The sequence below is a fragment of the Petromyzon marinus genome, chromosome 5, assembly GCF_048934315.1.
Source record: "Petromyzon marinus isolate PM22_M1 ecotype Great Lakes invasive population chromosome 5, UKy_Petmar_22M1.pri1.0, whole genome shotgun sequence".
Taxonomy (NCBI): domain Eukaryota; kingdom Metazoa; phylum Chordata; class Hyperoartia; order Petromyzontiformes; family Petromyzontidae; genus Petromyzon; species Petromyzon marinus.
This window is the reverse complement of record NC_133671.1, coordinates 9,430,459-9,453,159: the sequence shown is the minus strand read 5'-3', so window position 1 is coordinate 9,453,159 and position 22,701 is coordinate 9,430,459. Positions and strand designations below refer to the sequence as shown.

At 47.0% G+C, this 22,701-nt stretch overlaps 1 protein-coding gene across 3 annotated transcripts in view; it reads left to right on the top strand.

Annotated features, from left to right (window-relative positions):
* Positions 1-6,396: 6,396 nt before the first annotated feature.
* The window catches only part of FAM131A (family with sequence similarity 131 member A), a 49,679-nt gene continuing 33,374 nt past the window's right edge, over positions 6,397-22,701 (top strand). For 2 of the 3 annotated variants that reach the window (XM_032946889.2, XM_076061310.1), the window contains exons 1-2: positions 6,398-6,941; positions 11,963-12,023. In XM_032946889.2, coding sequence (XP_032802780.2) covers positions 11,993-12,023 — 31 coding nt within the window. In that variant the 5' untranslated portion in view covers positions 6,398-6,941; positions 11,963-11,992. Of the gene's footprint in view, positions 6,942-11,962; positions 12,024-22,701 lie in introns of all 3 variants that reach the window. The other variant, XM_076061317.1, reaches the window with a different exon arrangement.

The window sequence follows — 22,701 nt, the reverse complement described above, 5'->3', positions numbered from 1 at the left end:
CTGACATGGAAGTGACGTAGCTCCACCCCTCCCCTCAGCCCCCTCCCCTCAGCCCCCTCCCCTCAACCCCCCTCCCCGCAACCCCCCCCCCCTCAACGCCCCCCTCCAACACCCCCCCGTCAACCCAACCTCACACCCCACCACCCTCCTCGATTCACAAATTCAATCCCCCGGCTCCCGATTCCCGAATTAACTTCCCGAATCGATCCTGTCGGCTGGGATTTCTCATTGCCTCGTCTGCTGCAATGCTGCTGAGTAATTCTCTCTCAGAAGACTGTGTGGCTGATGGAATGTGTAAAAATGTTTTTTTATTTTTTTATGCGGAGAGACAGACATGGGAGAGAGTCGTCATATCTGCCTTAAAAATATATATAATAATGTGCCGTGTAGCTGATGGGATGTGTAATAAAACCATATAAGCCCTCACAGTTTCCTCAACTGGCTGGGAGAGCTGAGAGTAGCTGAAGGGCGCCTCCCAACGCCGAAAAGGCGATCCTGACTCTTTGGCTTCGAGTCTTTCATGAGAGAGGCAGGAAGGCAGAGGGGATCGGTGTTGGTACCTGTTTCGCCTTCATTAGGAATCATCAGAGCAGTGAAGCCATGCTGCCATGCCTGATGGCTGTTAAAACTAATTTGTGCCACCATTATCGGTACTTATCAGTATGCAATTTGTACTTGTATACCTAATTAAATGTTATATTATCTTCGCGATTTGCTAAACCTATTCTCTATATTGCACTCCTATCGGGTGTTTTTTTTGGCATTGTTGTAACTTTCTGACCCGCCCCTACTGGACATCTGTGAGAAAAGATCTTCATAGCTCATCGGATTTCTCCAGTCTAATGATTCTGAATATGATCAGTCAACGTGAGCCACAGCCCTGTTGAATAAAACATTTAATCCCGAGTGTATATTTTGCTTAATCACGCGAGAAACTCGGTAGGGTATGAACAACAACACAAAACCCAAACCATTAGTCAATAACACTGTGGCACTGAATCGAAAGTATATAATAGGTGACGTTTTAGACAACGGACCTTCGTCATAGGCCATAAATCGAGATGACAGAGTGGACTACAGTGAGGGAAAAAATATGTGATCCCCCGCTGATTTTGTACGTTTGCCCACTGACAAAGAAACTATCAGTCTATAATTTTAATGGTAGGTTTATTTGAACAGTGAGAGACAGAATAACAACAACATCCAGAAAAACGCACGTCAAAAATGTTATAAATTCATTTGCATTTTAATGAGGGAAATAAGTGTTTGACCCCTCTGCAAAACATGAATTAGTACTTGGTGGCAAAATCCTTGTTGGCAATCACAGAGGTCAGACGTTTCTTGTAGTTGGCCACCAGGTTTGCACACATCTCAGGAGGGATTTTGTCCCACTCCTCTTTGCAGATCTTCTCCAAGTCATTAAGGTTTCGAGGCTGATGTTTGGCAACTCGAACCTTCAGCTCCCTCCACAGATTTTCTATGGGATTAAGGTCTGGAGACTGGCTAGGCCACTCTAGGACCTAAATGTGCTTCTTCTTGAGCCACTCCTTTGTTGCCTTGGCCGTGTGTTTTGGGTCATTGTCATGCTGGAATACCCATCCACGACCCATTTTCAATGCCCTGGCTGAGGGAAGGAGGTTCTCACCCAAGATTTGACGGTACATGGCCCCGTCCATCGTCCCTTTGATGCGGTGAAGTTGTCCTGTCCCCTTAGCAGAAAAACACCCCCAAAGCATAATATTTCCACCTCCATGTTTGACGGTAGGGATAGTCTTCTTGGGGTCATAGGCAGCATTCCTCCTCCTCCAAACACGGCGAGTTGAGTTGATGCCAAAGAGCTCCATTTTGGTCTCATCTGACCAGAACACTTTCACCCAGTTGTCCTCTGAATCATTCAGATGTTCATTGGCAAACTTCAGACGGGCATGTATATGTGCTTTCTAGAGCATGGGGACCTTGCCGGCGCTGTAGGATTGCAGTCCTTCACAGTATAGTGTGTTACCAATTGTTTTTTTGGTGACCATGGTCCCAGCTGCCTTGAGATCAATGACAAAATCCTCCCGTGTAGTTCTGGGCTGATTCTTCACCGTTCTCATGATCATTGCAACTCCACGAGGTGAGATCTTGCATGGAGCCCCAGGCCGAGGGAGATTGACAGTTCTTTTGTGTTTCTTCCATTTGCGAATAATCGCACCAACTGTTGTCACCTTCTCACCAAGCTGCTTGGCAATGGTCTTGTAGCCCATTCCAGCCTTGTGTAGGTCTACAATCTTGTCCCTGACATCCTTGGAGAGCTCTTTGGTCTTGGCCATGGTGGAGAGTTTGGAATCTGATTGATTGATTGCTTATGTGGACAGGTGTCTTTTGTCGAGGTAACACGCTGAGATTAGGAGCACTCCCTTTAAGAGTGTGCTCCTAATCACAGCTCGTTACTTGTATAAAAGACACCTGGGAGCCAGAAATCTTTCTAATTGAGAGGGGGTCAAATACGTATTTCCCTCATTAAAATGCAAATAAATGTATAACATTTTTGACATGCGTTTTCTGGATTTTTTTGTTATTCTGTCTCTCACTGTTCAAATTATCCTACCATTAAAATTAAATACTGATCATTTCTTTGTCAGTGGGCAAACGTACAAAATCAGCAGGGGATCAAATACTTGTCTCCCTCACTGTATAAGAGTCGGAGACTGCAAAAGCATGGGACCTGATGAGAAATGCATTTTTTTATGTTTCCTGATGAACAGTTTTTTAATTGTCATATACTAAAAACTCAAAACTACTTTTTATTTTACCAGGTAAGGCCCACTGAACGATATAGCTCTTATTCTTAGTTTTTTCGGTAAAGTCACGTTGAAGAGAAACAACAAAATAACAAAATATATATAAAACAATAAAAAATTCTCACGACGTTTCGACCATAACTCAAACGGTCACACCTGATGATGACCGTTTGAGTTATGGTCGAAACGTCGTGAGAATTTTTTATTGTTTTATATATATTTTGTTATTTTGTTGTTTCTCTTCAACGTGACTTTACCGAAAAAACTAAGAATATGAATTACTGCAGTCACGAAAGCTTTAAATCAAAAGATATAGCTCTTTTTCAGTAGCGACCTGGCCACAAATGATAGCACAATGAAGTTGCTTATTACGTGGAAATGTATACCTGCTATTCTTCACATACGAACAGTTACCAAAAGAGCGTAATATTCTAACTTTCAAGAATGACTTGGGTCACCAAAATGGCAATTGCAATTCGATGGAAACAAGGACAAAATCGAAGCAAATATTAATCGGAGTAATACAACGAAGCCCTGTATACATTATGTACATTGAGCAAACAATAAATCAATATTCAAGAAAATATTTTTTTTCTGTAGCGACAGTTGGCTCAGACAAATTACGTACAGTATTAAACACAAACTAATTAAAAGTAAAATTAAGCTACGAAAACATAAAAATGGATTTCGGGTGATTATTGCACTCGTGTGTAAACAGGCAAGGTTATATGTCAAATACAAAAAAAAAAATCTGTTTAAATTGCGAGGCAAGTGTAAATGTTCCACTCTAGTTAAAACATTTCTGTTTAGAAATTCCATTCAGGAAACACGTGCCACTACTCAAGCGAATAATTTCAGAAGCTCTCTTATACTCTCACGACGTTTCGATTGCAACACAAGCAATCATCATTGCAATCATCATTGCTTGTGTTGCAATCGAAACGTCGTGATTTAATTTATTTTATTTTATACCCTACGTGACTTTACCGAAAGAACCAAAGAGCATGGATCACTGCAGTCACGAAAACTCCAACTCTAAGCTATCTTATCTGTGACCATCTTACCCACAAAGCCGATAATCTGCGGGAACTGAAGAGTCCGTGACAAATCATTATCCGTGTCCTAATCATCCGCGGTTTTGCCCCACTACTTTTCAGCACGGTTTTCCCGTGTCCCGCATGATCACGGAAGAGGGAAGACGAGTGGCAAATTAAACGGCTCTCATCGATTATCTGTTCATGCCCTAAACACGTGGAATTCCATCGCTTCAAAGGTGTCATTGGTTACTCTCCAAATCTAAATGACAAATTGATGCTGAGCTGTAGATGTTTTATAATAGCTTTCACTTACCATTCAATTTGACATTTATCCTCGTATATTTACAAATTAGAACAATATGTCGCCCGACATTTGTTGAATGTTTCTATAACTTAATTTGTAATTGCGCCATGAGGAGTCAAATAGTAATCCGCCCTCGTTAACTTACGCTACTGGAAAATGTATCACTTAGCATTGATTTATGTTTGTGTAATGTTTTCCATTCACCATGGGACACAGTTGTGTTTGCTCTGATTTATGCTTCATTGCTATTTACATTACTTTATATTACTCTTTGGTTCTTTCGGTGAAGTCACGTAGGTGAAAAAAATATAAAATAAATTAAATCACGACGTTTCGATTGCAACGCAAGCAATCATCATCAGGTGTGACAACCACAGAAAATTAAAATAAAAATAAATAAATTAAATCACGACGTTTCGATTGCCACAGCAAGAACATTTTCTTGCTGTGGTTGTCACACCTGATGATCATCGCTTGCGTTGCAATCGAAACGTCGTGATTAGCTTTATTTATTTATTTATTCGCCTACGTGATTTTTACCGAAAGAACCAAAGAGTATGGATGCTTGCAGTCACGAAAGTTTCAAATCTAAGATTACTTTATATTGTTTTGGTTTTGTCATGTTGATGAACCCAGGTCAGGATTGTCACAATCCTGGTCTCAAAAGTTTTCATCTGTGGATAAGTAAAATAAACTGGACTATTTTACCGTGACTCTCTGCAATTGTGTATTTTTTTCTCTCCCCCAGCGGATAAGTGGAGTTAAAAACCCTGGGTAATAGGATTCTAGGTCACTGGGCCCGACATGACCGCGGATAAGTGGAGTTCTCCCACATGAGTAAACAAAGTATTTGGTGATACTGCGTTGGTTAGTGGTCCCCAAGAACAAATAACAACAACTAAACACATTATCCCCCATAACACTGTCTTGATGAGCGATGACGAAGGCCCATTGCTCAAAACGTTGCCTATTATATATACTCTATAGTCTATACGGTATATTATTTAGGGGCCGTCCATAAATGACGTCACGTGATTTTGGACGATTTTGACCCCCCCCCCCCTTCGTCACACGACGTCACAAAAAGTCAGACCCCCCTCAAATATGACGTCACAAAGCTCTGTCCCCCCCCCACCCCCCAAAATATATAAAACATGCTTGGAATCGCTTTAAACTATTGTCATTGTAGTGCGTATTTAATGTGGCGCTGCACTCTGATGTTGTAGGAGAAAACATTTATTAAAAAGTCTATTTAATTAAGTAGAACGTGTTGTTTATATTTATTTAAAGTTGCGCATTTTTATGTGACGTCACATTTCTTAAACCCCCAACCCCCCTCGTCACACATCGTCACAAATGTCTGACCCCCCCCCACCCCCGCCATAGGTGCGTGACGTCATTTATGGACGGCCCCTTAAGGCAACACACACACACCGTGTTATTTACACTTGTGTTGAGTTTTATATTATCTTGTGCCAGCATTTTTTTATGATTTTACTTTGAACATAAATAATTGTATTTAGTGGTGATACTCTATAAGATTTGGAGGGTTTATCTGTTACCCAATGGTTTACTTTTCGTCTAACTATCTCTCAAATGGCCACAGTCTCCAACTTTCATTATCCACTCCATCTCTTATCGACTCTCTCTCTCTCTCTTCTGGCCTCTCTCGACGTGCTTTGAAAAAGAGGAGGGCCATTGCCCGAAACGTCACCTATCATAACGGGTTATAAAGACAACTATGTCCCGTGTAGCCTTCACAGACCGTTGTGGCAAGTGCTGTTAGCGAGCACCTATGAAGGCCGGCACGGCACACGAGGGTGGTGGGTGACCAACACCACGCCCGGCCGTCTTTGTCTCCCCACTGAGACAAAGACAACCGCACACACACACACAGATGTTGCTGCTGCTGCTGTTATTATTGTTATTGACCAATGAGTTAATCTTTTGATTTAAAGCTTTCGTGACTGCAGGGATTCATATTCTTGGTTCTTTCGGTAAATCACGTAGAAGGGAAACAATAAAATAATAATAATAGACTTTTTAATAATAAATGTTTTCTCCTACAACATCATATTCTTGGCTCTTTCGGTAAAGTCACGTAGAAGGGAAACAATAAAATATTATTTTATTTTATTACTTTATTGTATTATTTCCCTTCTACGTGACTTTACCGAAAGAACCAAGAATATGAATGAGTTAATCCTTCAGATTTATCCGGTGACGTTGACGGCGACGAGTGTGACGTCGGCGCGCCGGGCGCAACGTCACAACGCAGGGCGTGACGTCATCGCGCAGGTCGTGGGCTCAGCACGACGGCGGAGCGGTGCGCCTTGCATCATTGCACGTTCCACGAGCGCGCGTGATCATTGTTTGTCGCCGCTCCGCTGCTGTTAATATAAAACTAAAATAACGAAGCAATAACGACGACAAAACCAAAAAAACACGCACGCCATAGCGCGATATATGTAAAAAATAAATGCTATGATGTGCGCGTGGTTTCGTTAAGCAATTAGCATTGAGTTGGAGAGCGTTGCGGGCGACTGCTGCCGCGTTGAAGGGGAGCGAGGATCGAGGAGCAGGAGGAGGAGCAGCAGGAGGAGCAGGAGCAGCAGGAGGAGCAGCAGCAGGAGCAGCAGCAGGAGCAGCAGGAGGAGCAGCAGCAGGAGCAGCAGGAGGAGCAGCAGGAGCAGCAGGAGCAGCCTCGTTCTTGATTCCCCACGCGGAGCGCCGGGAGGAGACGAGATCACAGCGGGCACGACGAGAGGCTTGACCAACTGCAGCAGCGGCAGCATCATCATCAGCACCAGCAGCAGGGTTAATATGTGCATCAGCAGCATCAGCAGCAGTAGGGTTAATGCCAGCATCAGCAGGGTTAAAAGCATCGTCATCAGCAGCAGCAGCGGTGGCGGCGTTAATATCATCAGAAGCAGAGTTAATAATAATATTTCATCAGCAGCAGCAGCAGTGATAGTATCATCAGCAAGAGGGTGAATATCGTTATCATCAGCAACGTGATTAATATCACCAGCAGCAGGTTTCAAATCATCAGCGGCAGTGTGAATATCAGCAGCAGCCCGAGTGTCATCATCAGCAGCGTGCTTAATATCAGCAGCAGCAGCGATAGCAGCAGGGTTCAAATCATCAGCGGCAGTGTTAATATCATAATGAGCGTTATATATCATTACGAGCGTAAATATCGTCATCAGCAGCAGCTGTCGTATCATCATCAGCATCAGCAACGTTCGTATCATCATTATTAGCAGTAGTGTTTGCATTACAATCAGCAGCAGCATTAGCAACAGCGTTTGCATCAAAATAATCGTCATCAGCAGCGTTATCAGCAACAGCATCAGCAGCGTTGGCAACAGCAGCAGCGTTGATGTCAACATCATCATCAGCATTTACATCAACAACAGCGTTACAGTGATCATGATCAGCATAAGCAGCAGCAGCAGATTGAACATCATCAGCATCATCAATATAATTATTAACATCAGCAAATGTGAACATCAACATTAACGTTAACATCATCATCGTCTGCAGCACTATCATGAATATCGTAAACATCATTCATATCAACATGATCATCAACATAAGCAGTAACTGCATCATAACATTTACAGCAGCATCATCATCATTAGCAATATCGTCAGCAGCATCAGCAACGCCGCCATCAGCATCATCTACATGAAATAATTAAACATGATAAACACCATCAGCATAATCTACATGAAATAATTAAACATGATAAACGCCATCAGAACAACAACGTACATATACATAACTTCATCATCACGATTTGCCATCAACAACAGTAACTTCAGCATCATTGAGGTTTCGATTTAAAGCTTTCGTGACAGCAAGGATTCATCTTCTTGGTTCTTTCTACGTGACTTTACCGAAATAGCCAAGAAGATCATTGAGGTTGTCTTCCTCGTCATACTATCTTCATCATAATCAGCAAAGTGCAATATCAACATCATTGTCACTAATTACGTTATGAAGTGTAATAGAAAATTAATCCACAATGCAGTTAGTTATTCGGGGACTGCTGATGGTTTTGGCGTATTGCACAAGGACTTGATGCTGTTGTACACGTGTCTGTGCGTTGTTTTAAACTTCCAATGTTTTTTGCTTGACATTTTTTTTTGCTCTGTTACGATGGGTCTACTCGTGATTTCCAGATTTGACAGAGGCAACGATACGTAGTCACGACTCTGTGTATACAGTGCAGGTGTGTATATGTATGTACCGTACGTATGCGTGTTTGTGTATTCATCTCCTGCGATTGGCTTGCCGATATTGTTGAGAAAACAATCCGGAGCCAGAGACCAGGTAAAGCGCCATGCAGAGATGACCTCCCAAACGTACCGCTAACAGAGGGTGCCAATTGTTTTGCGAGCTACCCTTCTGTGGCATAATTATAAGCGTTTGATCCGTAGGATGGGTTTTGAAGAATTGAAGAATGCCCTGGTGGTCCCACTCTTTAAGAATGATGGACGGCACAGATTGTAACAACTACCAGGGCATATTCCTTCTCAGTGTGCCGGCAAAGGTCCTGGCAAGGATTATTCAACATCGCCTTGTCAGGCTTGCGGAGCCCCGATGTCGTTTTAGACTGGGGTGGTCCTATGTTGTTTGTTGTCCGTCCCACCGCACCTCCAATTACCACGGTTGGCTACGTACTGTGCGAAAGAAGTTCAACATATGTACATAAAGATGCAATATTCTCTGTCCGCCTGTTACACCAGAGGTGGAGGGATATTTGATGGGACCTAGATCTCTGCTTTATTAACTTAGTCAAGGCCTATGGTTCCATCAATAGGCCTAGGTTTTGGGTTGTTATTCGTGCTTTTAGGGGCCCTGACCCTCTGCTTGCAATTACTTTGGACCTTCACGGTTGTGAACAGGCCTGGGTGAAAATGTGTGGCCGGTAGTCGAAGCCATTTTCTCTTCGACAGGTATGTAATGCCCATGTAATTCGAGAATCTTTCCTTGGCAGTATCGGATAAATTTCCATCTGGTACAAATACAATAGGCGGATGCCTGGGTGCAATAAAGGGATGCCTCCCGATTGGTCAACTATGTTAGGTATGCTGATGATCTGGTCATTGCTGCTCACTCTGATGAGATTTATGATCGACTGCTGAACCTGGAGCATGCTAATATAAAGTGGGGCCGTACTTCAAACCACACCAAAACGAAGCACCTGCCTGGATATTTTGTGTTATCAAACACTCCACCCCTAAACTCTCCGTGAGTGATGGGGCAGTTGTGAAGAAAGTAGAAGAGTTCCCATATCTGGCTAGTGTCCACATGACCAGCTCCGGTTTTTCGCAACGGAGGTCTCATTATGGAATCAATGGAGCGGCATCGTTTCATCCGCTGCGTAATGCTGTGTTGAAGCTACCTGGCCTATCGCGAGTTTGCTCGGCCAAAGTTATGTGTGCTTGTGAAACATGCTTCCGAAACGTGGACTCCTTTTAATGAACATCTGCACCGGTTTGAAAGATTCAGGTTGGCCTGCATAAAATACATCCTGGTTTTAACTGCACTGGATTGTGTGATTATCACAGATCCTTGAACAATCTAGACCCGGGTCCCAGCGCCGATACGGCAGGCAAGGCTGCGTTGGCTGGGTCATGTAGCCCACATGCCCAACCACCGCATGCACAAGCAGCTTCAGTTTGGCCGGATAGAGGGGACTAAACGGGCCCGGCACATGCTAGAGAAGAAAAGGACCGATGCGGCACAGAAGAATTCGGAGCTGAGTGGACTTGCCGATGACTGGTAACAGCGGTGTCAATATCGGCCTCTGTAGAGAATCATTTTGAAGCCCACACGTGGCCAGTTGGAGGCAGTCGCCTACCAACCACAGCGGAGGGCAGATGAGTGACGCTCACAACAAAGAGCAGAGCGCCGGGCGGCTAAAACCTCAGCAAGTTGGCACAGTAGGGGGGGGGGGGACAGGTGGTGCATCTGCCAAGAATCTCAGACAGTCGACTCATAAAGACCTGGAACTGCCAGCAGCGAGCCTTCGACACTTCATGTGGCTTCAAAGTGCACCTAGCCAGGCACAAGTGTCGTGGCTGTTGTTGTCATGGCTTTGCATGTACGTAGGGTATTTGTGTGGATGGATTTTTGTGTTTATGTACATGTGCATGGGTGTGATTGTATTCGTGTTTTCAGACGTGTATGTCCGTGTGCTTTTATGTGTCTACAGTATATGTGTGCGCGTCTGTGTGTTTTATGTTACGTCTATATGTGCTTTTGTGTATTTATGTGAGTGTGTTTATAATATAATACATGGGAAGCGGTGGTGTAGCGGTTAGCGCGCTGCGCTACGACCCCGGCCACCTGGGTTCGATTCCCGCTCACGGCCAACACCACCGGTGACGATTACCTGAACCGGTCCTGGGCCTCCCCTAGGTCGACTCAGCCTCAAATCAATACCTGGTGCGGTGTGTGGTAAACATCGGCACTAGGGAGACAAAGGCGGTCGGGCGTGGTGCTGGCCACCCACCCCCTCACAGGTGCTCGCTAACAACACTTGCCCCAACAGTCTGTTCAAGGCTATACGGGGGGACCTTTGTCTTATAATTGGGGTTGTTATAAGCGACTAAACCGGTAACCGTTCACCATTATCGATGCACGGGCACGACAGGTCACGGGGGGCGCGTGCACCTCTTGCTTGGTCTGCGAGGTGACACACACAAGCGGCCCTCATTGACTCTGACCAGGGCAAAAGGCGCAACATTTGCCGCCTCACACTGGTGGGAGCTCCACGAGGGGCACCTGTGACGGCTCTTCGAACTTCTTTCAGCTACCGTGCGTAGCCTAAACCCGTGCTGATCAGAGTGTGCGGGGGGGAAGGACAGACAGCAAACTAGTTTTGGAAGTGGTGGGAGTACCTCTTGGAAGCGGTGACAGTACGCCAACACCTTAACCCTCACCCGCACAAATAACGACAGATGCGGATACCCGATGGGGCAAAAATGGAAATGTAATAAGTGTTCAGTCGTGTCGCGACTGTGGTCATCCAGGACAGACCGTGCAGCGTACAACGACGCAATGGCCGATCCACAAATACGAATGAGACATCAAAGCCAACACACTCCTGACGCGATTGTCTGGCTTTGACCACCTGAATGTGAAATTGTAGCTGATCAACTGCACCGACATCGACCACCACACTCAACCTGCCAATCCACACTAACCGCGGAGTTACCCCCATTATATTGCTGGGTGGTCAGGGCCGGTTGGTGGGTGGGGGATGAATAAACTTTCCTCCAGTTGTTTAGAGTATCACGCCACGTCCAGTTTTGCTCACCGTTGTACGACAGCAGCTGACTCTGTTTTCTCGGTCACTTGGGTACACACGGTGTGTGTTCATTGCTCTAGACCAGTGGTTCTTAACCTTCACGGCAGCCTTGCACACCGTTGGGTCTCAACGATAAAGACATAGGTTACGTGTCCGTGCTTCGTTTGTCTTTCGATGATTTACCATGTCTCGCCACCCCCCCACCTCCCCCCCAAAGAGACTGATTCGTGACAGTTATTTATTAAGGATGAACCGTTTCGTATTCACATTGCGTTACGGCTCTTGATATCTAGATTTTTTTTTGTACCGAATTCGAAAAAATGCCTTTCCTTTTGCCGTTTTGGATTGTCGACCCTTGCTCTAGACATTCCTAAATGTGCGGCAAATCGGTAACCGGGTCTTGTTTGTAACCAGTATTTACCATTGGGTTACGGGTAATGCAGAAATGAATATCGATGTGAACAAACCTGGTTGATATATGTCTGTGTGTTTGTTTGTCTTTTATGTTGCTAAGGATTTAGCTGCGAAGAGTGGCCACGGGGCGATGGGCTGTATTGGCTCACGGAGGAGCATCGGTAAGGATTGCTCACCACACTCCACACACACAACACAAAACAAAGATAAAGATTCCCCGTATAGCCTTTAACAGACTGTTAGCGAGCTCCTATGAAGGCCAGCACGGCACACGAGGGGGTGGGTGGCCAGCACCACGCCCGTCTGTCTGCCTTTGTCTTCCGAGTGGCGATGTTTACACACCGCACCAGGTACTTATTTGAGACCGAGTCGATCTAGGGGAGGCCCAGGACCGCTTCAGATAATCGTCACGGGTGTGTCGGCCGTGAGCGGGAATCTAACTCTGGTCGCCGGGTTCGTAGCACAGCGTAGCGCTAACCGCGACGCAGCACCCACGCACACGTACGTCACACAGATTGACACACACCCACACGCCAGCTGGCTCGGCGGGAGAGCAAGCGGTTCGCAGTTTGGAAGCGTGTGAGTTTAAACCCTGGTTGGGGGGGGGGCGATGGGAGGGGGATGAGGGGGATTGGGGGATTGGGGGGGGATGGGGGGGCCATGGGGGATTGGGGGGGGTTAACTAAGCCCATAATATCTCCGGGGTCGATAAAATAGATACTACTTCGTTGGGAGGGTCAAAAGTCGTCCTGTGGATGGACTCACCTCTGCCATGTGAATGGTGAATTTCCACAACTGACTCTGGACTCACCTCTGCCATGTGAATGTTGAATTTCCACAACTGACTCTGGACTCACCTCTGCCATGTGCATGTTGAATTTCCACAACTGACTCTGGACTCACCTCTGCCATGTGCATGTTGAATTTCCACAACTGACTCTGGACTCACCTCTGCCATGTGAATGGTGAATTTCCACAAATGACTCTGGACTCACCTCTGCCATGTGAATGTTGAATTTCCACAACTGACTCAGGCCTGTAAACTGGAGATGAGCGCTGCCTCATTGACTGTTTGAGCAGGAGACCGCTCTGACTTTTGGCGATGCCACACACTCCACACACCCACAGATTATACACGTGCTGTACATTGTGCACACCCACGCAGCAATTATTTTTAAGAGGCCACATTGCTGATGAAACCCTGAAAGTTGAGACCAGTCGAGAGTTTGCTTGCTTCGAACAAACGCCGCTGGATAACATTGGCCATAGACTCTGCATAGGATGATGGCCACAGAGACCCAGGGACTCTCTCGTCTGTATATAACTCGTAATCCACTCAAGGTGAATGATGACTGGTGATTGTTGATGTACACGCGCAGCCCTTTTAACAATCCACTGCTGGATGAGGTCCTCCCCTCTACGCTGTACGGGCCGTGGGGTGTTGTTCGACCATACTTCACCACGCTGCACAGTGCTTGTTTGGTGAATGTCCAACGATGTGGAGGCGTAGAGGTACAGTACAACAATAGATGTCGCAGCACACCCGCCTCTGCTGTTCGCCACGTGGCTACGCAGCGGCTGATGGCGACGTTGGTTCGTCGTGGACACCCGTCCAAGCACTTTCCAGGCTTAACGCCGGCTTAGCTTCCCAGATCTGATGAGATCGGACGCGTTCCCGGTGATTTGATCGCCAGGGTTGCTCGTGCGTTTGTTGTATTTTATAAGATTCATAGGAGCAGTTTTGTTACGTGTACTTTTTCACATTTAAACTATAGATTTTTGACCATTCACAAATGTCAAACCCCACCACATTGCTATTCATTGCAGGGGTTTTCTGTAATTATATTCTTACATTCACCATGCTCCATCATTCTCACAATACCCATTAGAGTAATTTCATCTGGTGCTTAGCAAGGATTTATGATGTTGTTATACGTTGTTGGTGGAGAGGAGAGGTGGCGCAGCAGTTAGCACGCTACGCTGTGAACCCCCGGGGCTTGAAGTTCAGTTCCTTAGCCACGGCTAACGTCAGTGGCCGAGTGACATTTGAACCTATCCTGCACCTTGCTCCCCCCATCACCAACCCGCACTAGACCAGCGTGGTGAAGTCTGATCATCCCCCACCACCCCCTCCCAATGACTGCTACGGCCTTAGGAGGCTTGGATCCAGCAGTGGATTTGCAGAAGGCTGTGATTTTTTTTATATCATGATGCGTCATTGGTGCTGATCTGGGTGGGAATGTGGAATTTCCACCACTGGTGGAGGGCTACCGACAGCAGAAAAGCACACACAGTGCAGGTTTGGTGCAGGGTGGGATGCATAAATATTCAGAAAATAACATTTTTATGAAGGGCATAAAGCTGCAGCAGTGTGCACTTTGTAATGCAGAAAGCTCTTTAAAGATTTAAACATTTATTACCGGTCTCGTTCAATTCCCCTGCGTAAGCATTGAGGCGAGGGGGGGGGGTCTATACTCAAGCGTTTTCCCTGAAAGGGTTAAACAAAGAATTATGGAGCTGCGTGGGAGGGCAGTCGGCATGATTTAGCTCTGATTGTGCCTCATGTTACGTACACACAGCACGCACGCACGCACTTAGCACGCTCTATGCAATGCAAGCATCACCATCATGTGCCCTGATCTATCAAGCTGCTGTATGAAGGCCTGCCCAAATCACCCGTCGCTGTCTCTCGCAGTCCCGCGATGTAGCAACTCACTTAGCGCCTGCACTCGGTCACGTGGCTTTCCCTCCTCAACACCCCCCCCCCCACACGAGTGAAATTTTCGTGCGAAATAATTCGAACGAAGCACGCATATAGCTGAAGTTCTTTGCCAATTCACTGTTGGATGAAGAAGGCCCCCTCCATGCCGTGTCGGTCATTGTTTGACTTTGACCGTACTTCACCATGCTGGTCAGTGCTGGTTGATGAAGACGGACGGGAATATGGAGGCGTTGGGGGGGGGGGCCACACAGTGGGGGTTTTGCCCCAGGCCGCCGCGCTGACGGCTCTGACTTCCGCCGACGTTGACCGTGGCCGGGTATCGAACTCGGGTGAGCCGGGCTCGTGGAACAGCGCGCCAACCACTGCGCCACCGTTCGGCGCTATGCATGCAGTGTACGCAGTATATTTAAACATTGGCACGTGCATGCCTACATACGTTACGAGATATGTCTGGTACGTGATGAGTCACCCTTCTTGCTGCCCACGGTTTGATTCATTTCACCCTCTTGATTTGTAAAGGAGACGGCAATCTCATTACGTTCTCTCTCGTTTGTGCATTGCTTGTTCATTCGCGCATCTCTCCCTCCCCATGTGGGTCCCTTTCGCGTCGTTTAACCTTGTCCTCCCGGCGTCCCGTCTCGATTGGTGCCGTCTCGTTCATAACCAGATCCGTCTCGTGTTCGTCATCGGTCTGCACGGTGTGTACGGTCTGTCCCATTCGCGCACTATGGTTCGCTTGTTTCAGTCTCGCTCGTCCTGCGTCATCAGTTGTTGTGTTCTCGTTGCACTGTCGTAGAGGGGAGCGTTTTTGCGCAACATTGTCGCGAGTCGACGTAACTGGCTTCCCGTTTCTTTTCAAACACCCGACGCTCGTCTTTAAGTCTCTTCATGGCCTTGACCCACCTCATCTTACCTCTCTGATCTCCTTCCATGTTTCCTCTCGTCCTCTTCGTTCCCAATCTTCTCTCTGTCTCTCTCAGTCTCTCTGTCCCACCTTAGCCCTGTGCCCAATCCCGTTTGCGGCACTTCTCCCTCCTGGCACCTCTCCACTCGAATCAGCACTGCCCATAGACTCAACAATGCCCATAGACTCAACACTGCACCATAGACTCAACACTGCCCATAGACTCAACACTGCACCATAGACTCAACACTACCCATAGACTCAACACTGCCCATAGACTCAACACTGCCCATAGACTCAACACTGGCCATAGACTCAACACTGCCCATAGACTCAACACTACCCATAGACTCAACACTGCTACCCATAGACTCAACACTGCCCATAGACTCAACACTGCCCATAGACTCAACACTTCCCATAGACTCAACACTGCCCATAGACTCAACACTACCCATAGACTCAACACTGCCCATAGACTCAGCACTGCCCATAGACTCAACACTGCCCATAGACTCAACACTGCCCATAGACTCAGCACTGCCCATAGACTCAACACTGCCCATAGACTCAACACTACCCATAGACTCAACACTGCCCATAAACTCAACACTGCACCATAGACTCAACACTGCCCATAGACTCAACACTGCCCATAGACTCAACAATGCCCATAGACTCAACACTGCCCATAGACTCAACACTGCCCATAGACTCAACACTACCCATAGACTCAACACTGCCCATAGACCCAACACTGCCCATAGACTCAACACTGCCCATAGACTCAACACTGCCCATAGACTCAACACTGCACCATAGACTCAACACTACCCATAGACTCAACACTGCACCATAGACTCAACACTGCCCATAGACTCAACACTGCCCATAGACTCAACACTGCCCATGGACTCAACACTGCCCATAGACTCAACACTGCCCATAGACTCAACACTGCCCATAGACTCAACACTACCCATAGACTCAACACTGCCCATAGACTCAGCACTGCCCATAGACTCAACACTGCCCATAGACTCAACACTGCCCATAGATTTAAAGCTTTCGTGACTGCAGGGATTCATATTCTTGGTTCTTTCGGTAAAGTCACGTAGAAGGGAAACAATAAAATAATAAAAAAATATTTACTAAGAATATACTGCCCATAGACTCAACACTGCCCATAGACCCAACACTGCCCATAGACTCAGCACTGCCCATAGTCTCAACACTGCACCATAGACTCAACACTGCCCATAGACCCAACACTGCCCATAGACTCAGCACTGCCCATAGTCTCAACACTGCACCATAGACTCAACACTGCCCACAGACTCAACACTGCCCACAGACTCAACACTGCACCGTAGTCTCAACACTGCCCATAGACTCAACACTGCCCATAGACCCAACACTACCCATAGACTCAACACTGCCCATAGACCCAACACTGCCCATAGACCCAACACTGCCCCTGTACATTAAGCAGTCCCCCTCCTTGACATCATTCCGTCCCTGTCTTAAAGCCTCACCTCGTTGCCGTCGCACATTCCTCTTCCCTCTCCCCTCCACTCCTTCCCGTCCCTCCCCTACCAATTCGTGATCCTTAAGTACCAATCAGTCGCTGTTGCTCATTCCTCAATCCTTGTCGCACGCCCCTTGCCATCTAAAAATCATTACATTCTGCATCACCGTTTTGTAGGCTATGTCAAGCACCTCGCGTGAAGGTGCTCTCTATATAAATATACATTGTATTAGATTTTTTTCGGTGCGAGAATTGACGTTTTACCCCACGAGGAGTCGCATTGCTCACCGAGTGTAACCTCCAGGTCCTGGTGGTTCACGCCCTGCGCTATGAACCCCCGGGGCGAGTTTCATTCCCCGGCCACGGCCAACGTCAGTGGCGATTGATGTCTATGGGACCTTTTTGCCAGGATAAATTTTATTTTAAAAAAGAAGAATAGGTGTTCACCTTTTCTGGCGATAAAATAGGAGGTGTTAAGATAATAATAGGGTTTTTTCCCCTTTTTTCCGGCAACAAAACTGAAACCTTTTTTTACAAGGATTCATGTCTGCATTAACCACAATACCTGCAGTCAAAATGCAAACCAAAAAAAACATACTATGATAATATATGCATTGTCCTTGAAACTGATTGGTCCACACCAAGGGACGGCTTTCTTTTGAGCCTTGACCCAATTGGTGCTCGAGCCAAAAGGCGTCATCTGGTCGAGCACCAATTGGGTCGAGGCTCAAAAGAAAGCCGTCCCTTGGTGTGGACCAATCAGTTTCAAGGACAATGCATATATTATCATAGTATGTTTTTTGTTTGCATTTTGACTGCAGGTATTGTGGGTAATGCAGACATGAATCCTTGTAAGAAGGTTTCAGTTTTGTTGCCAGAAAAAAGGGAAAAACCCTATTATTATATTTTGGTACTGGCAAAGGAGGTCTAATGATGGTGTTAAGATAGTTTAACACTAAGGCTTTCGCGACCAATATTATCCATAACAGAGGTGTTTTGGGTTAGATCACCACCCTACACAGCCAATTTAAGACCGAAACAGGAGGTTTTCTCCCCAACTCTGGTTGTTGCCTGATGAGGCTGGTTGTATTTACTAGCGAAACGTCGTACGCGAAATGTAAATGGTGTGGGTTTACTCTCCAACACACCGGTGTGCTGAACTAGTAACTAATTGGCATGTTTTGTTTACGTGACAAACCTTAACTAATTGGCTGTGTCGGGTGGTGGCGGGTTTAATGACACATTTATATTCACGTGATCTAACCCCCCCCCCCCAAAAAAACACCTCCATTATAGGTGTTAAGATGTTCGAACAATTGATACCGATTCCAAGGCATCGGGTCGGCATTAACCATGCATACTTGTGGAAAAACATGCAAACAAACATGCTCTGATAATATATGCATTGCCTTTGAAACTGATTGGCCGACACCGGAGACACCCTGGTGAGTGATGTCTGAACCGCTCCTGGCTCTCACCCACTTGTATACCCACCGGCACTAACCAGCATGGTGAGGTATGGCCAAAGTCGAAGAACATGACCGACGACATGGCACAGAGAGGCTTTCATGCAGCTGTGGATTGGCATTGTAAGCAGAGAGTTATGATTATAGTTAAGTGTAATTAATGTACATCATTGTGGGATGCTGTTGGCATGAGTGTAGATATATATAAAATGGAAGTATTATGAAAGTATCTACAATTATTATTGCATGCCTACGACGTACATTGCACTCCCAGTGTGTGATATCCGAACCGATATCCTTCCATGCACTTCACCAACTCGCACTCTCGACCAGCGTGGCGAAGTATGGCCAAACAACTCTCCAGGACCACCACGGTGTGTGCGGGAGAGAGGGGCAGCGGGGGGGGGGGGGCTTAATCCAGCAGTGGATTGACAGAGGGGGCTGTTATATTATAGGCCATAAAGTCCCTGCTGTGCGTTCAGTAAATAAATAAATCAATTATGGGTGTACTCTTCAACACACCGGTGTGCTGTACTGGTAACGAATTGGCACGTTTTGTTTACATGACAAACCTTACTAATTGGCTGTCTGGTGGTGGCGGGTTTAATTACACATTTATTATTACGTGTTCTTACCCAAAAAAAACACCCTTTATTGTCGTAAATCAGGAGTCGGGGCGATCACAAAAAAACATGCCTGTCAACCCCCTATCAGTGCCTACCTTATTGCAGACCAATTCACACCTTATTGGTCACCCTTAGAAATCTCAACGTTCATCCTGCAAACTCCCATCACAAGGGAGAAACACAAACACAAATAGACAACGTTTTTTGTTGCCCGTATTGAAACGGCTCTATGCCCGTACGCACCTGAAAACTCAATTTACCTGTACGAGAACACGGAGGGTAAACCGCATGGGTTGTCAGCTATGCGCAAAAAAAAGGGCATTTCGTCGCTAGTCGCGGTAAACGATGCCAATGCGACGGTGGTGGCACACGAGCCCGCCGTCTTTAACGCGCGACTTGAATCACACAAAAGTCGCCTCCGCTAATACAGTGCGCAACGCGTTTCCCCCCGGCGACGTGCATTCTCAATTGGCCATCGGAAAAAAAATGTTCCTTTCCCCGTGCAAGAAACACAAACCTCCCCCCCCCTCCCCCCGCCCCCCGACGGAGTGCGTGGGGAGAAGACACCGGGTGTGCCGCTGGACGGGAGGTGGCGGTGTGGAGTCTTGGTGGTGAAATCGGCATCATCAGCCACGGCACGACTGGTGTGGATTTTCTTTGGCGGGCGGGGAGGGGGGTGGGGAAGTCTGTCTAAGGAGGTGGTTCTTAACCTTTACTACAGCCTTGCACCCCTTTGATGAAACAAAGTAGTTGTACTTGCCTACCCGTGCGTGATTTGTGTTTCAATGATTTACCTTCTAAGAAAATCTGGCCCACGTCTCGCACCCCCCAAAAAGGGCATCTGGCACCCCCCAGGTTAAGAACCACTCCTCCAGCGTATGGCAAAGTCCGTGCAAATCACACGTCCAAGTTGAAGCCTGCGAGCCACGCGATGGCTTCGGTAGTTGCGCGACTAATGCTGCTCAGTCCGTCCGCCGCTGTTCACCGATACGGGTTACAATCGTCTGGCTCGGGTGGCCTTAGTCACACGGTGGGTTGCCTTTAATTTTCCACTTGTGGAGGAGGTGTGGCGCAGGGACCCAGTTGCCGTTCTGAAGCGGTTGATGGAGCGTCATCGTTTTCTTGGCAAGTCAAAGCCGTGTGGAGCAAATGGTGAGGTGGCATTTGTGGGCGGTGGATTTCCTGCCTTCGGGAGGCTGGATGTTGGGGCCGTCACCAAACATTTCACGGGACCGAGTAAATGATCACCAACAAATTCGGTCGAGATTACCATATTAAAACTAAACGAGTCGTTGTACTGGATGCATGTTGAACTTTTTTCGCACTGTACGTCGCCATCCGTGTTAATCGGAGGTGCGGGGAAAGGGATCACAAGATTAATGCCTTCACCAATGTGTAGCGATCTCATCCTCTTGGAAGCCAAGCAGGTTGTTGAGCCTGGCTAGCTGCGGCGTGCAACACCGCCCGTGCGTTGCCGCAGCTTCTCCTGGGTGACTGCGGGGCCGTGCCACAGCGGAGGGGGTCAGTGCAGCAAAATTGATTGTACTGAACCTCTGTGCTCCTCGTCTGCGCTCCCCGCATTCACGATCCGCGCTGACCCATGTGTTGGGGTAGGGTCATGTAATCCCCTACGACCTCCATGGCGTGGGGGGGAGGGGCTCATCCAGCAGTGGATTGAGACCAAAAAAGGACCGATCATGTAGACAGTCTATAAGAATAGGTTTTACCCAATTCTTATATTTTGATACTGGCAAGGAAGGTCCCATGATGTACACAGTCTTTGGTGTGTGCCATATCAACAGTATGTAGCACGTGCATATCTAGTGCATTAGTACGCCAATTTACGTCTCCTTTTACGATGTTTTACAAATTCGTCGTCACTTTATTAACACCGCTACCTAATTTGCGTCCCCTCAATCTCACACATGCCACTGACTGCATCGTCCATCTTTTCTCGTTATCCGTCGCCTCTCAGCCTTCGCCTCCACCACCTTCCCTGTAAATTGCTTTAATTTTACGTTGTTTCGATATTCGTAGTTGCACCTTTCAGGAACGCATCCCCGATGTAAACCGGAGTATCACTGTAGATAGATAAAATCAAGACCGAGTGACTGACATCTGAAATGTGGCACAACTCTGGTTAAGTGTATAAAAATGCAAACATCAAAATGTAATCTGGTCCCCCGAAAGGTTATGGCCCAGAGGTTGATTGATTTCACTCACAGGATAGAGTCAGCCTAAAGTTCCAACGCAGAAGATCCCTGGGTTTGATCTTCCACGAAGCTCATGGTCCACCCTAAACCGCATCGACTGCACAATCCGTGGCAAGTGCAGATAGATACCTGATGCACAAATGGAAAATGAAACACTCTCCAGTGTGCGACTGTGGTCATCTAGAACAGACCGTACAACAAATGAACCTCATGGCGGGACCCTGGGGTCTCGAATAAACGTCAAAATCGTAATTAATGTATTTCTTTTTGGCAACTCCATCCCACCGCGCACATAAACGCCGCGACCCACCAGAAATCAATCCTCTCCTCGTTCTTCGCCAAGCACCTGTCGTTACCAAAATTGCCGTAGCCATGAACAAAATTTTGAAACTTTGATTAGCGCATCGTGTGGAGCTCGTCGAGAGGAATAGATCGCCGCATCGTTCGCCTTCAACAGACGTAAGATGACGTCGCAACGCAGCTTATGCGAGAGCCGGCGGCTTATGGGACCCTAAGGTCCCGCCGTAAGCTTCATATAACGACGCAATGCCCGATCCACAAATACGAAAGACACATTACGGCGATACGCTCCGCTGCTCCTGGCGCGGTTGTTTGGCCTGACCCCCTTAAGGTGAAATTGTAGTTGTTGCTCTGCATCTCCATCAGCCGTACGAAAGAAGAAGACTACATTTCCACATTGCCTTCGGTCTCGCGCTAAACACTTAAAGTATACCAACCCCGCCATCAGTGAATCAAGCAATTACCCTCCCGTGGAGTGTGACGCCAAAGCCAATTGGGCGCGGGCAATGGCCCGCTACCCGTTATTTAATTGTGATGCTTGATCATCCAGGAAAGCCTTACCGAATCTCGTGACTCTTTGTTTTTTCGAAGGGGCCTTGTGGCTTGCTCTGTATAATTTTAATGTATTCACTTGAAATTTTACGCAAATTTAATCATGACGCCTGCACACATGGGCATACTCTTGCGAATGACGTCAACGATTTTGAACGTCTACTTGTAAAGCGGGCGGCGCATTTTTTTTTCACGGTTAATAAACCCGCAGTAATAACCAGGGCAGCCTTTGGATTCGAACCGTGAACCTCTGCTACAGGCGACGAATGCGCTGCCATGAGGCCATATCACCGCCCGTTAGTCGCGCATTAATCAACTAATAACTGCTGTGCTTCAGTGACGTGTGGTGAGGTCAGTGGCTGTGGAAGCACTGGCTAGTGTCAGAGCCAGATTCACACACTGGGGGGGGGCATGGCCTCACGGAGGGGGCGTGGCCTCACGGAGGGGGGCGTGTTAGACACGTCCCCCTCAGTGAGGCAGTTTCATGACGAGACCAGCGAGCCTAAATATCTTTATATACACACACGT